Source organism: Aulonocara sp. 'chitande type north' Nkhata Bay, linkage group LG22 (genome assembly GCF_057382095.1).
Source record: "Aulonocara sp. 'chitande type north' Nkhata Bay isolate Kocher_YH1m ecotype deep benthic linkage group LG22, A_spYH_male_GT1.1, whole genome shotgun sequence".
NCBI classification, from domain to species: Eukaryota; Metazoa; Chordata; class Actinopteri; order Cichliformes; family Cichlidae; genus Aulonocara; species Aulonocara sp. 'chitande type north' Nkhata Bay.
The window spans coordinates 26,141,873-26,158,018 of NC_141364.1; the positions used below are offsets into that span (position 1 = coordinate 26,141,873).

At 40.6% G+C, this 16,146-nt stretch overlaps 2 protein-coding genes across 2 annotated transcripts; both read right to left on the reverse strand.

Moving 5' to 3' along the window:
• Nucleotides 1-5,589: 5,589 nt before the first annotated feature.
• On the reverse strand, nucleotides 5,590-8,317 carry LOC147304292 (glutathione S-transferase A-like). The gene is made up of 6 exons (XM_086279053.1): nucleotides 8,092-8,317; nucleotides 7,901-7,966; nucleotides 7,611-7,716; nucleotides 7,142-7,257; nucleotides 5,940-6,025; nucleotides 5,590-5,856 (listed from the first exon to the last, which is right to left on the reverse strand). Exons 1-6 carry the CDS (start codon nucleotides 8,257-8,259, stop codon nucleotides 5,727-5,729), a joined length of 672 nt encoding a protein of 223 aa, XP_086135179.1. The 5' UTR covers nucleotides 8,260-8,317; the 3' UTR covers nucleotides 5,590-5,726.
• A 3,470-nt stretch (nucleotides 8,318-11,787) lies between these two features.
• Nucleotides 11,788-13,865, reverse strand: LOC147304293 (glutathione S-transferase A-like). Its single transcript, XM_086280138.1, has 6 exons — nucleotides 13,632-13,865; nucleotides 13,441-13,506; nucleotides 13,151-13,256; nucleotides 12,683-12,798; nucleotides 12,143-12,228; nucleotides 11,788-12,059 (listed from the first exon to the last, which is right to left on the reverse strand). Exons 1-6 carry the CDS (start codon nucleotides 13,797-13,799, stop codon nucleotides 11,930-11,932), a joined length of 672 nt encoding a protein of 223 aa, XP_086136264.1. The 5' UTR covers nucleotides 13,800-13,865; the 3' UTR covers nucleotides 11,788-11,929.
• Between the last annotated feature and the right edge of the window lie 2,281 nt (nucleotides 13,866-16,146).

Sequence of the window (16,146 nt, forward strand, 5' to 3'; positions counted from 1 at the left end):
GACTGCGATACTCGCTCATGACTCCTCCCACTTTTGTTTTAGTGAGGCTTTTTCATGAAGTGACATTGCAACAATCATGTGGTCTGTGTTTGTATGAGAGAAATCTGTGCCATCAGAAAATGAATTTGAATAAGTTAAATTCGAATTTGAATTGCTCGGATTTAACGTGAATTGTAACTTGAATAAATGCTTTTAAAAACTGAATATGAATTAGCCTAATTTGAACTAAAATTGAATTTTATAGTTTGAAAATGAATTCATTTGCTTTGTAATTGTATTTTATTGTTTAAAAATTTAGCTCTCGAATAATTTCAGATTCACTTCTCACCATTCAGTTTCAGTTCTACAATTCAATTTCAGTTCCAAAATTCAGTTTTTTGGGGACTTACATCCGGTTCCGGTTCAAGCGCAGATTAATAGAACTACGTTTTACTAGCGGACGGAAAGTGTTACTGACGGGAATCTACAGCGTCTTGAGCTGAATTAAGACTTCAGAAGTCATTCGTCATGTCGATTGACCAGCGGATAAACTCTCAGGTTGGTAATAAATGTATTACATGTATAAGGGATGCTGTGTAAGACATAAATAAAGCTAAAATACAAAGGTTTGGACACCGTTTTGATGTTTCCCTACTGTAGGGGTCTCTGCAAGCATACAGGGCTCTGACAGGGTACAAGATGACAACTTTGGAATTCTACTAGAAACAGTCGATCATATTTGTTTGTCAAAGCTGAATTAAGGGCAAACTACGCTAAATTAGCGTTTTTAGCTAACAGCTACAATAAGCATAAAAGTTACTGTACGGCTATCATTTGTTAACATGACGCTTGTTCTTATACATGTAATACATACATTCATTTTCAAACTATAAAATTCAATTTCAGTTCAGTGATGATCATTTTCAAACCAATAAATTGAATTTCAAATTAGGCTAATTCATATTCAGTTTTTAAAAGCATTTATTCAAGTTACAATTCACATTCAATCCGAGCAATTCAAATTCAAATTTAACAAATTCAAATTCAGTTGTTGATGGCACAGATTTCTTCCCATATGTTTGTGTCAGTATGCTGAGATGGCAGCAAAGTATTTAGAAGTTTTGTGTGTACTGATATTTATCTTTAGCCACAAGTTCACACATGTTTCAAGGCTTGTTCTAACCTGCAATGCAACTGTAGGCAGAGTAAAGTAGGACAAAGCACAGAGGTTAGCATGCCCAAGTAAACCACAGGCTGCTGGTTTAATTACTACGATCATAAATGTTTTAATTGCAGTTGCATTAAACCCCAAATAAACATAATGAGTAATACATTATCATCAGGTTGTTCTAAAAGTTTCCAGAACAGCCATCAGTTAATCCAAAGCTCTGTTGGGTTAGAGTGAGAGTGCTGACAGAGAACATGTAGATTTAACATTTAAAATTGTGTTTTAAATATAAAAAGTTACAAATATTTTACTAATTGTTGTAAAAAATGACTCGAAAAAAACATGTTTTTGTAAAGATTTGAGCTAAATGTGGAGAAATGTTGCCGTTAATTTCAGCGTGTTTCACTTTACAAACGGCACCACATAGTGAAAGGGACTGTGTTGTGAAAGGGCCGTCTGATTGTTGGGGTTGATTGTTTTCTCTGTGTTATTGCAGCTCTTTACCTCACAGTATAAAGCCCCTTGAGGCAACTGTTGTGATTTGGTGCTATATAAATAAAGTTGAACTGAAGTGAATGTGCTTATGTCACTGAATAGCCACACCTGTAAGCTGCTATGTGACTCGACTATGTCTTTTTAAAAAAGCTTTTCTCCAACAGTGAAGTGGTTGAGCATAGTTTACATTTATAAACTGCTTGTATAACTGCACAGATAACCTTTCCTGTGCACTCTGCAGAAACAGCTACTGGAAAATAATGGAAATGACTTTTTGTGATCCTTTTTTTCCCCATAGGACTTAAGCTGGCTCTCCCATTAAGAAAGAAAGAAAACACACACACAAACACACACGTAGAAGTTTGTTTGTGTCTGTAGACAGACTTCCTGATGTATTGTGAGTATGAATTGTGGGTGACAGGTTGATATTTCACATTAGAACATGTACCACATTATTTCTTTAATCACATCAAAAGGGACATCTCAGCAGTAATCATAAAAACAAGAACATTTTCATTTAATGTCCCCTTCTGTCAAGACTGCACAGGTGCAGGATGAATGTAAGGTGGGTGTCTCAAATAACAAATGTGACAAAGTCACTGCAGAGCAGCGCAGACAGCAGGAAAAGTTAGCTCAGTCGAAGATGCCTTTAAAAGTCTCACTCCAACAGTGTCCTTCCTAGCAGGAGGCCAGCTGCTTGGGATGCTGGATCTGTATGTTTTTTGTACATAAATAAAGAGGAAATTTTAAATGAAATGAATTCAACTTCAAGGCTGGGCGTGTTGGGGAGTTCAAAGACGATCTTCTGCAAACCTTGGTTGTAACGTGTGGTTACATTAGTTGCTGTTCCTCTCAGATCAAATGTGTCAAGCTGTTCTTCTCTGAACTCTGGCCTCAATATGACTGTTCTGTCCTTGCAGTGAGTTTCCATTTTTTAAACTTGACAGATCACTTACACTATGAAGATTTTCAATGGAAACAAGACTCACCTTGTCTTTACACCAACACACACGCACGCACACACACACAGGTCACCGTGTTTTCTGTTTTCTCTCTAGGCTGAGTCCACATGGTGAAAAAAGAGAATCCAGCAGCAGAGGGCAGTGAGGTTTTATATTCAGCGGGAACAAATTGTTTTCCGTGTGTGCCACACTTCTTTTCAAAGATAAAACGATTTCGCAAAGGAAACAGCGTAGTATTCTCAATAATTTCTCCTCTGGCAATTCCCACATTTGTTTTAGGAATTAAAGCATCCTTAAAAATGGCATAGCCTTTCTGGATCACAGGCTGGAGGAAAGAGGACAGAAAAGTTGAGGAGGCACACATTAGAAAATAAATAAAGCCTTGAGTAGATTTCTCCACAATACAGCAGGCGGAAATGCTGTAGTGACGTCAGAAACATGGCCTGTTCAGTTTCTTGCTCAGTTACCTGCTCAGGTTGCAGGTCATGCATTAGCTCAGCCATCAGTTCGGCTATTTACTCCACCACCTATTCAGCGATCACCTTCATCTGCTCCTCCTGTACAGCAAATTATGTCAATACAATCCGTAAAGGACTGTTTTGCAACCACTAATTCAAAGCAGAGAGACAAACCTGTTAAGACTATTTCGTTCCTCAAAAGGTGGCCTGCTTGGAGACAGTAACTCTCTCCAGGGCTTCCCCAGAGACTGAGTTTCAACCCTTAGCCGACTCTGGACCCCTGGAGGCTAAGAAGCCAGCTGAGGACTGCACCCTGCTGTCGTTGCCAGAGCAGAGTAAAAGCCCTGCGCAGCTCCAGCCTGCTTTGTGTTTGCCAGAGGTATCTGAGGCTGCTGGTTCTGTCCTGTTCAGGAGGTCCCTTCACCTGCCAGTTTACGTTCCAGCTGGAAGGTCTGAGGGGCCTGTCCAGCCATCTGCCTCCACTGGAGGGTCCGAGGGGCCCATTCAGCAGCCTATCTTCGCTGCTGAACGGTCCTGGTCCTGCCTCGTCTGGTCCTGCCTTGTCTGGTCCTGCGGCTGCCACGCCACCATCAGTTTCTGCTCAGTCTGCACGTCCATGTCCTTTGCCAGAACCTCGTCGGCACTGGCCACTTTCCAGGCCATCAGCTGGGCATCTTCGCCATCATGGGCGGCCTCCTGAACTGTTTTGCTGCCACCGGACCCGTGGCAGGCCTCCTGAAGGATGTCGCCAGCATCACCGCCTGCCGGGTAGGCCTGCTGATCTGCTCCGTAGCCTCCATTGACGTAGTGGTCAGTCTCCTGAACCGCTTCTATGCTGCCACTGCCTTTGGCACGGTTGGCTTCCAGAACTGTTCAGTGATGGACTGTTGTGCTGATTGGCCTCCGGGTTGCCCCTCTGAACTATGTTTTGGACTCTGTTTTTTTGAGCTCCACTGCCTTTGTGAACATTTTGTGTTTGGACTCCTGGGGGTTTCTGTTTTGTTTTGTTTTGTGTCATTCGGCTGCTTTCCTGAGCAGCTGAATGAAATAAAGCCTTTGCTGGGCTTTTCTCACTGTTGCTGTGGTGTTGAGAGTCCAGCTCAGGTCTGATGCAACCTGCAGTCCCAGGAATCTGTGGCCGTTGGCCCTCTCCACCTCTGTCACTTTGACGATAAGAGGCTGCAGGGGAGGGGGGGTTCTTCCTGATGTCCAGTATTAATTCCTTGATCTTGTCCATATTGAAGATGAGGTCGTTTTCCTCACCATAGACAAGAAAGTTGTCCACAAGATGCTGCTCCTTTGAAGATGCTCCAGTCTGTGGTCTCTAAGCAGCCCTGCAGGCTGGCTTTTGCACTGTCAGTCCAGGTGTTAATAGTCCTGACTGTGACTGGGTTTGTCTTGAGCTTTTTGTTATAGGTGGGTTTTAGCCGGATTGCCAGGTGGTCAAACTTTCCGAAATTAGGTTTTGGTTGAGCTGAGAAGGCATTTCTGATATTGCTGTAGCAGTGATCCAGTATTTTATTTCCCCTGGTGGGGAAGGTAACAAACTGATGCAGTTTAGGCATAGTTTTCCTGAGATTACAATGAGTTTCCCATAAACAATTACAGCAGCGTTTGGGTGTTTATTTTCGTGCTCGTTGATCATGTCGTACATCTCCTTCAGTGCAGCCTCCTCCTTAGCAGAGGAGGGATATACACGACACTCACAATGATGCACTGCAGTTCTCTGGGCAAATAAAACGGCATTAGCCTTGGAGTCAGAAATTCCACATTTTCAGTAGTTTGAAATGATCTTACAGTCAGTACACCACGATTGCTTGACGAGGGCGTCCGTTCCTCCGCTGCGGATCTTGCCACTTTCCGTAGCACTTCAGTCCGCTCTGAAGACCGTTTAGCCGTCTGGTGTTATTGCCACGCTCTTTGGTTCTGTCCATCAAAAGTTTTGGTGCCAGATATGTGAAGACTTATCAAAGTGTCTGAAATCTACAATTTCGGATAAACATAGTCCACATGGCTCTCGCCTCCTCATGCATTGCTAAGACTGTCAGTGTGAACTGCAAAAATAAAATCTGTCCGGGGCGACCTTATGGGCTGAGGTTTTGGTTGGCCTGTGGGACTTGGGTCCTGGCTGGTGTGCCACCGGGGTTGTGGGTTGGTGTATGCACTGAGGCCAGGCCCTTGCCCAGGAGCCTTTGGTGCATTGGGAGGTGTTCACACAAGTGTGCACACAGATACCCACAGACAAACCTTGTGCCACTGCCTTTCCCCAAGTTCACTTTCTTTCTTTCTTTTAATAAAAAAGGTAAAAGGTTCTGATAGCCCTTATGGTCTGAGAAGCTTTTTCATTTCCAAAACACAAAGATTTATAGCTGGGTGAAGTAACCTCTCTGCAAAGCTGATGGAAGGGTGTAATGCAGATTCTTAACTTGATATCCAAACATCAAACCTAAAGTTTGATTTTGGTTAACATTATATTAACAATAAATATCCCCACTGCAAAGAAACAAAACACAGATGAGCTATAAAATATAAACTCAGTTTTTATTGCTTATTTAGGTCAAAGCACAGTAATAATCACACATTATTGTCACAAATTATATTTTAAAAAATGCATATGAATCACTAGTGCAGTGCAAGGAGTGGTAACAAATGAGCGCCTGAATCTCAGATGTCTTTCAGTGTTTCCTGTTTCGGTGCGTTCTTCCAAGTAGGAGGCCAGCTGGCTTTGATGCTGGGTCTGTTCATCAGACCTTTATAGTATTCTGCCAGTTTGGGGTAACGCTGTTCAGAAAGCCTACAGGAAAGAAGAAAGTCAGTGTGAATTCATTTCTACTATTATTCTATTCATTCATGTGTCTGGTCATTTAGTCCTCTTACCCGTAGTGGAAGAGATAGGCAACGGTTGGGTAAACAACCACGTCGGCCAAGGAAAAGTCCTTTCCTACAATGAAACCGCTCGAGGCCTAAAAATAAAAGAAGAAAAATGTAGAAATCACATATAATATAGATCATTTAACTATGATAGATGGTTAACATTTGACTTAATAAATATTCAATCTCAATTATATTCTTAAATTCAAAGGCAAGATTGATTTTGTGATATAAACCTTATTGCTGTCATGCTACACTGCTAATCACCATGCAGCTGTTTTACATCTACTTCTTCTGCTTTAATTATACCTCATATTTACATTTATGCTACTGTTTAAGGATTTTCTTAAAGGGAACTAAAATGAAGCCTCATCACTCCTATCCTGCAAAGATTAAATGTTTTTATTCAAAGAGAAAACACTACTTTTTCCAGAGCACCTATTTACTTTGTAATTCTGGAGCACATGTGTTATTTATTCCTCCAGATATAAGAATGAATCTTTTCTTATGGACTAAAACACGTTTTGCTGAAAAACTGAATATGGAACAAGCAAAGCTTAATACTAAACAATATATATATTAGCTGTATAATACCAGTAGGCCAGCTCTAATAGTAACTTGGTATGGCTTCGCGGGCCAAATGTAATTAGGCTGCGGGCCAAATTTGGCCCGCGGGCCAGAGTTTGACACCTATGCCTTAGGGCTATGCCTGTAACAATCTGCCTATTGCCATCATATAAAATAATTTTTATATTTTTGAACAATAATTTTTAAAAATATTTTGTCACGTCATTATGCGGGCTGCAAGTAGAAGTGACATGGGCCGCGAGATATAGACACAGGCATTTGAGCTTCTTAATGCGTTTTTTGTTTGGGTTTCCACTGGCGTGGAATTATCAAAAATAGAGAGGGCATAGCCTAACATATGAAACAGGAAAAGAAGGCCGTGTAATCCATTTATTTCAACAAAGTAACTGTATTCTGAATACTGCCTTTTTAATACAGTTACTCATAATTTGTATTTTAAATGTCATGTATTCCATTACTCCCCAACACTATGTGTGGCTAAAACAACAAAACCTAAAAAGAAATTTATGGACCAGCTTATTTCTGGCAAGGTTTAAAATCTACTCCTATGAATTTCCAACGTTTGTATTCTGGGTTTAGTTTAGTCGTTGAGATCGCGTGCACACAGGTCATTCACACACCTGCAGGTATCCCTCCCACAGCTTCAACTCAGCGGTCAGAGCCTCTTTGTTTCTCTTAACGGCAGAGTCGTGTCTCTCTCCCTCTGGGACCATCCAGTTGTAGTAGATAACGCTTGCTGGAAATGTGTAAAAAGCAAAAAACAGAATTTTATATTGTGCCAAGGTGCTAAAGTGCCAAATCTCATGACAAGTCAATTACTTTACATGCAAAAGCTTGGCTGAGCATGTGATCACTGGCGGGATTAACAAACATCAACATGGGTTTTTAGTGTTGCCAAGTTCCGCAGTTCAAAATCCCAGAGCACAGACCTCTGAATGGCAACATCAGCCAGGTCACACAGAAAGAGATTTAGCAGCCTTGATATATCCTTTACAGACTCACTAAATCCCTGTGATTCTAACGTTGTTCGGGGTACACACACTGTGATGAAGAGAGTTCAGGATCAGAAGTGCGTCAGAACAAACTTACATGATTTCTCAACGAGCGCGTTAACCTCAAACACACGCTGCAATATCTGCGCTCTCCCAACCTCGCAGTCAGGGATCAGCTTGGTTCCCTGCGTCTTGTACTTGCACTGTTGGAGGAGACATGGAAATTTTTAACATGCAGTAAGAAGCACTGTTGTTGTTTTTACCTCTGTGGTGTGGGGTGTCTGTTTATGCAATGCATTGTTTAACATATAATCACAAGTAGTTCTCCAAACTAGAAACTCTGTGGAGACATAACATTCAGATTCAAGTCATCATTTGAGTTCTCACCTCCAGATGAAAGCATGCAGCACAGGACTCGTTGAGGGGTACATCCCCACATTTGAAGGCAGGAAGCTTTAAGAGACAGTGCAAACCATAAACACTTTGTGAATGCCAAGTGAATACTCCTTTTTCTCAATTTCAGGAAAACAAATGCAGATTTCAAATATGAGTGTTTACATCGTGTGATATGAACCTACCTGACCCCTGGGGTTGATCTCCATGACTTCCTTTGACTTGTGCTCCCCCTTCTCAAAGGAGAGCAGTTTTTGGTTGTATCCTTGCAGGTTCTTCTCCTCCAGAGCGATCATTATCCTCCAGCAGGGAGGAGATCCGGAGCCCCACAGCAGAGTCATGTCCTTGGCCATGATTTCAGAGTGAAGCGCTTGACAGGTAAAGTCGAGGAATGTTTAAGACTGAAGCTGGAGTGGGTGAAAGCCCAGGCTTTATAGCGCCAGTCGGCTTTGTCACGATTCCTGGAAACAAGCCAAAGATCTGTCAATCTTTGGCAGGCAAGATAAATGACACTTATGAAGTTTAAACTTGGTGTCATGTCAACCTTATGTGACACTTTTTAAAAAATCTGATTTATTAACCATTTCTGCGTGATTTGTCTTTAAATAGGACTCTAGTCCCAAATTTCACCAAAGGCATTTGGAGGAGAGGTGACTAGTCTTGCTTTTCTCAGAAAGTCTTTGATCTGAAGGCAGAAAAAAAATCTGAGGCTAGATGGGAAAAATGTGACTAAACATTAAACACTTAACTTTGTAGTGGGATATGAAAGTTTGAGTGTTACTGCCTTCTCCTGTGTGGTTAGGGATCGTGTCGCTATTTGGAGTTAATTCTCTGAACATTTTATTGCTAATAACTGTTGCATATCAGTAACGATTGATTAGAAAAAGGAAAAGAGTAAAAATGAATTGTGGTTATATTGAACTGATTCCTGCAGTAGTTCATTGTTTTGCTGCTGCTGCTGCTGGTGAACGACGCCCTGAGAAGTGAAACTCACTGTGATTCAGCACTTTTTATTCAAATCTGCACACAGTTCTGACATAACCGATAAATCACAATTACACTGAATGCATCTAATAGGACCGTGACAATGCAAATAAAATAAAGTAATAATATTTTATTGTTGGTGCATACTCGGCAGTTTGCTTCTCTGAATCTTTGACCTCTTTGCAGCGGGCACCTAAGCAGCTGTGAGTATCGTTGTATCAGTAAGGCAATGAGGCAAACTGTGTGTGCGCCTACATTACTGCAGTTGCTATGTCAGCATTTTAAGTCCGTTTCAAAGGGCAGTTTGCTCACACATGCAAAGAACGGCAGGTAATCTGGTTTGATAATAAATCAGTATTACACAAATCTAAAAGAGAGCAAGTACAGAATGACAATTTTTGTTTCTTTGTTTTTTTTTTTTATTGCTGTTGGTTTTGTTGCGTTGTATTGCAACCTGCTCTGCATGCATCAATCTTCCTCGGGGAGGACATTCATTAATAACGGAGGGACTGCTCGGTGCACTGCTCAGTACAAACAGGGCTGGATTTATTGTATGCAGCCCATATATCTTGCAGCATTTTATGTTTTGTGTGTGCTTTTTAGAAGAGAAAAGTTAAGCCAAAGATAAGCTTAATCTTTACCTCACAGTATAAAGCACCTTGAAGCAACTGTTGTGATTTGGTGCTATATAAATAAACTTGAGCTGAAGTGAATGTGTTCATCCCATTGAATAGTCACATCTGTGAGCTGCTCTGTGACTCAATTTTTAAACTGCTTGTATAACTGCACCGAACTGAAAACACAGCTACTGGAAAGTAATGGAAATTACATTCTGTGATCCTTTTTTCCCCATAGGACTTAGCCTGGCTGTCCCATTAAGAAAGAACGAAAAGACACACACACACACACACACACACACACACACACACACACACACACACACACACACACACACACACACACACACACACACACACACACACAGAAGTTTATGTGTAGACAGTCTTCTTAATGTATTTTGAGTATGAATTGCAGGTGGCAGGTTGACATTTCACATACAACATGTACCACATTATTATTATTATTTTTACCAAATCAAAAGACACGCCTTGATTAAGTGATATTATGTTAAAATAAGTCTTATGTGAGATTTATGTATAAAACTTTAAAATCTACTGTTTTAGAGAACTGCGTTCTTTTCTGTTTGGGAGGGTGGATGACTATATCGTAAGTGGCTTATAATAAAACATCTGTTGCTCATTTAGTTTCACTTTAAAATCTTTGCACTCAGTAATTGTAGTTACAGCCTCAACATGACTGTTCTGTCCTTGCAGTGAGTTTCCATCTTCAAAACTTGATAGATCACTTGCACTATGAAGATTTCCAATAAAAACAAGACTTATCTTTTTTTTTTTTGCAGACTGTAGGGCAAACAACAGTATTTGACATTATTGTATTCCCATTTGCTATAAAGTTGAAATGGAATGTAATAGAAAAGGCAAAACAAGTTATTTGGCTTAAACTAAAGGATCAAATTTTAAAAGTCTCCGTAAATGTTTAAAATACAGTCACTCAAAATACTGGCGAGCTGTCCAGAGTACCACAGCTGCTTGTCAATGAATTCAACCAAGACCACCAAGTCAGAGGATGTCTGGCCCCAAGTGTTTCCCCTTCCATTTACATCTATCTTCAGATGTCTCTCACACAACTGTGTGCACTGCAAAGCACTGAGTCTTTATAGTTTAGCCCGAGCTCAATCTTTCTCGCGAGTGTGTGACTTCCATCACTATGGTTGTTTCCTAAGTCTCACTACTGAGTTGAAAGTGCATGGACTGAAATGAAAAACGTTTGCAGGATCTCGCAAAAATGCATCTTCAATTATTTTCTCTCCAATTTCACTTAAGGGGCTCTGTAGAATCCTGTCACTACTACTTTGCTGGGGAAGCATAAATGAAAAGGGTTCTTATATCTCCTATGTTATAGCAGCAGTGAGAACTTATATTGAAAAGAAATAAAAACAGTTTGATTAGTAATTATTCAGTTTCCCACACAGACACTTTTTAGCTTGGTCTAGTGACGTCTCCTGTCAAATCTGCAAAGCTGCAGGAAGGATGTAATGCAGATTCTTAAGCTGGGCAAACACTGTGCAATTTTTTCAGTCATGTTATTCAGCCCCTGCTCAAACTGTACAATTGAATCACAGGGGCTGAGTGCTCATACTGTGCGTCCATAACATGAAGTTTATAACACAAAATCTGTCTCTCGCTCTCCCTCTCTGTCTTTCACTCACACATACACGCACACCACCATCAACTTTCCTGAATTGCTAATGAAAAACATTGACCTGGCAGCTGCAATTGAGCAGCAATGTCCATCCAACTCTTTTCACGGTTGTTGTGGTCGTGATAATTTTGTGAGGCCATATTGAAAAGGCTCGGATGAATTTGTCAAAGTTCGACAAGGTGGGACTCCATCGCTTGTGTCCAGATCACACGCTGCACTGCCGTGCTGCTCCGTCTTTTTCACCGACATTTCTGTGTTTGCACATGTCTTTGCTCATGGCACTGCTTCAACAGTGCAATACCCTCACGAGGGGCGACCAGGATTTTAAACAGGTTGATTTTCTTGCGACCGTACGATTGCTGATTGGGAGCAGGCTGTGAGGTGTTAATCGCTTCTCGTTACCCCATGTATACTACACGATGCACAACACACGATCAAGGCAAAACCCAGGCCAATCCCCAAAACGGTCGCACAACTGAAAAGTCGTCTCAAAATGGGGGAAAAAATCACACAGTTTTAGCCTGACATCCAAACATCAAATTTGCAGTGAGTGGTGTGGAAAACCGATGTTTGATTTTGGTTAACATTAAATGATATCAACTTAACAAAGTGAACAAAATTGAAACTCAGTTTTTATTGCTTATTTTGGTCACAGCACAGTAATAATCACACATTATTGTCACAAATTATATTTTAAAAAATGCATATGAATCACTAGTGCAGTGCAAGGAGTGGTAACAAATGAGCGCCTGAATCTCAGATGTCTTTCAGTGTTTCCTGTTTCGGTGCGTTCTTCCAAGTAGGAGGCCAGCTGGCTTTGATGCTGGGTCTGTTCATCAGACCTTTATAGTATTCTGCCAGTTTGGGGTAACGCTGTTCAGAAAGCCTACAGGAAAGAAGAAAGTCAGTGTGAATTCATTTCTACTATTATTCTATTCATTCATGTGTCTGGTCATTTAGTCCTCTTACCCGTAGTGGAAGAGATAAGCAACGTTTGGGTAAACAACCACGTCGGCCAAGGTAAAGTCCTTTCCTACGATGAAACCGCTCGAGGCCTAAAAATAAAAGATATATAAATTATATCCTTAAATTCAAAGGCAAGATTGATTTTGTGATATAAACCTTATTGCTGTGATGCTACACTGCTAACCACCATGCAGCTGTTTTGCATCTACTTCTGCTGCTTTAATTATACCTCATATTTACATTTATGCTACTGTTTAAGGATTTTCTTAAAGGGAACTAAAATGAAGCCTCATCACTCCTATCCTGCAAAGATTAAATGTTTTTATTCAAAGAGAAAACACTACTTTTTCCAGAGCACCTATTTTCTTTGTAATTCTGGAGCACATACATATATGTGTGGCTAAAACAACAAAATCTAAAAAGAAATTTATGGACCAGCTTATTTCTGGCAAGGTTTAAAATCTACTCCTGTGAATTTCCAACGTTTGTATTCTGGGTTTAGTTTAGTCGTTGAGATCGCGTGCACACAGGTCATTCACACACCTGCAGGTATCCCTCCCACAGCTTCAACTCAGCGGTCAGAGCCTCTTTGTTTCTCTTAACGGCAGAGTCGTGTCTCTCCCCCTCTGGGACCCTCAAGTTGTAGTAGATAATGCTTGCTGGAAATGTGTAAAAAGCAAAAAACTGAATTTTATATTGTGCCAAGGTGCTAAAGTGCCAAATCTCAAGACAAACAAGTGACTTTGCATGCAAAACTAGTCTGAGCATGTGATCACTGGCGGGATTAACAAACATCAACATGGGTTTTTAGTGTTGCCAAGTTCCGCAGTTCAAAATCCCAGAGCACAGACCTCTGAATGACAACATCAGCCAGGTCACACAGAAAGAGATTTAGCAGCCTTGATATATCCTTTACAGACTCACTAAATCCCTGTGGTTCTAACGTTGTTCGGGGTACACACACTGTGATGAAGAGAGTTCAGGATCAGAAGTGCGTCAGAACAAACTTACATGATTTCTCAACGAGCGCGTTAACCTCAAACACACGCTGCAATATCTGCGCTCTCCCAACCTCGCAGTCAGGGATCAGCTTGGTTCCCTGCGTCTTGTACTTGCACTGTTGGAGGAGACATGGAAATTTTTAACATGCAGTAAGAAGCACTGTTGTTGTTTTTACCTCTGTGGTGTGGGGTGTCTGTTTATGCAATGCATTGTTTAACATATAATCACAAGTAGTTCTCCAAACTAGAAACTCTGTGGAGACATAACATTCAGATTCAAGTCATCATTTGAGTTCTCACCTCCAGATGAAAGCATGCAGCACAGGACTCGTTGAGGGGTACATCCCCACATTTGAAGGCAGGAAGCTTTAAGAGACAGTGCAAACCATAAACACTTTGTGAATGCCAAGTGAATACTCCTTTTTCTCAATTTCAGGAAAACAAATGCAGATTTCAAATATGAGTGTTTACATAGTGTGATATGAACCTACCTGACCCCTGGGGTTGATCTCCATGACTTCCTTTGACTTGTGCTCCCCCTTCTCAAAGTAGAGTTGTTTTTGGTTGTATCCTTGCAGGTTCTTCTCCTCCAGAGCGATCATTATCCTCCAGCAGGCATGCGATCCGGAAGCCCACAGCAGAGTCATGTCCTTGGCCATGATTTCAGAGTGAAGCGCTTAACCTGACAGGTGAAGTCGAGGAATGTTTAAGACTGAAGCTGGAGTGGGTGAAAGCCCTGGCTTTATAGCGCCAGTCGGCTTTGTCACGATTCCTGGAAATAAGCCTCATCCCATTTCTGTGCTCCTACCAAAGATCTGTCACACTAAGATAAATGACACTCGAGAAGATGATGTCATGTCAACCTGATGTACATTTTTAAAAAGAGGTGACTTGTCTTGATTTTTTTTAGAAACTCTTTGATCCAAAGGCAGACAAAGAATTTGAGGGTAGATGGGAAAAAAATCCGAGTCAAAGGGAAACATGAAAAAACTACAGCATGTCAGGACTAAACATTAGACACTGAATGTTAAATAGTGAAAAACTTTTCTAAAACATAATAAAAGACAATGAAGCCAGGGGGGAAACAGTGTATAAAGTAGCTAGAGTGGAAGTTAGAATGATAGTGCTGTGCTCCTGTGTGGTTAGGGATCTTGTCAGCTTTTGCAATTTGCATTTAGTCATACTTCAAACAAATGCTTATCGAGAAAGTGTGATTTATGCCTTTTTTCTTTTTCTTCTTCTCCTTTGTTTTTTAAAATTATTATTTTACATCAAGGTATTTCCTGTGTCTGCATTCCTTTCAGTATGCTGATTTTGCTTACGTTGCACGACATATCAAAAAAAGTTCATTCTGTTCATCTGGACGTAGCAGACACACTATTCAGTTTTCAGTGACTTCTTCAGACTCACTAGAAGTTTTGAATTTCCTTACCTGGATGATTCAGCATGCATCGAGACACTGCATACTATACTAATTTTCTGTTGAGAGATCATATATTAAAACAGAGCATGTGCTGAATGACAAATAGACAATGGTAGCTGGGGTTTTTGTACAGTTGTTCGTTATGTTGAATTAGAGCCTGCTCTGCATGCATTAATCCTCCTTTGCTGCCATTGTGGAGGTTTGTTCTGCCTTTCGCACTGGGCTTTCATTAATAAGGGAGCGACTGCTCAGTGCACCACCCTCTATAAACAAAGTCTGAATTAAAGGATGCCGGATTTTTGAAGAAGGTCTAAACCTTTCATATCGTTATATGTTTGGGTGTGGTGTTTTCAATGAAGCTTTGCATATGATGGACATGTTTTCTTTTACCTGGCTTTATTTTGAAATCTCATAAGCTGCTTCATGTCATAGTGATGACATGAAGCAGCTCCTGAGTGATTACAGCCGGATTGGCGTCCTTGCGGTGGTGCCGTAATGTTTGGTGATAAGAAAAAATTCCAAATAATTCTGGCTATAGATTTTGTTTGGGCAAACAAAGGTACTAATAATTGACATCAAAGAGAGACAAAATGGCAAAGATGAAGAAAGTCGAAGAAGATCTGGAAGAGATTAAGCATTCACTTAATTCGTTAACGTCGGAAATTGAAAAAGTAAATAAGCAACAAGGAATATTAATGTCGATGATGGAGCAAATCAAAGAACTAAAAGATCTGGTCAAGGAGAAAGATAAGACAATCCATTTTTTGGAAAGGAAGGTGGACGACCTAGAACAGCAGGCTCGACTCGAGGAAATGGTCATTACAGGTCTGGAAACTAAACACAGAACATATGCGAGAGTTACTGAATCTGGGACTGGTGCAAAACGAGGAGAGGACGTGCCCCCGATGGAGGAGCTACAATCGTTGGAACGGCAGGTTGTGGAATTCTTTTCGAGTAAAAATCTTCCCCTGCATAGTAACAATATATCTGCATGCTATACTCTTCCTAGAAGGCACAAAAATGCTCCTCCAGCAATTGTAGTGAGATTTGTTAATCGAAAACACAAAGTAGAATTGCTGAGACGGTCCAGCCTTTTGAAAGGAAGTGGAGTATATTTGAATGAACATCTTACAAAAAGAAATGCAGATATTGCAAGACAAGCTCGTATTTTACGGAAGGAGAAAAAGATTCAAGCAACCTGGACCAGGAATTGCAAAGTGATGATTAAACTGAATGGAACACCAGAAGAAGCCAAGGTTGTAACGATTAAGGAACTTGAGGAATTGGACAATTATACGTGATAATATGATTAAGATAGACAAATGGTTGCGACCAATTATGGCTATAACTAGTTTATTTTTGGCAAGGTCAAATGCTACCTCGGGAGGAAAAGGACAAAAGGAAATTGTAAAATTGGATATGGAAGATAACAAGATCAACGGACTTTAAAATATGTTGATAAATGAATGTGAGATTGCTTAGGATCTTTTCTTTCCTTTTTCAGTTTTTTTTTTTTCTCCTTCTTTTCTCTTTTTTGTTTCCTTCTCCTTCTTATGAGGTAATAGATAGCGCTAGAATAATTT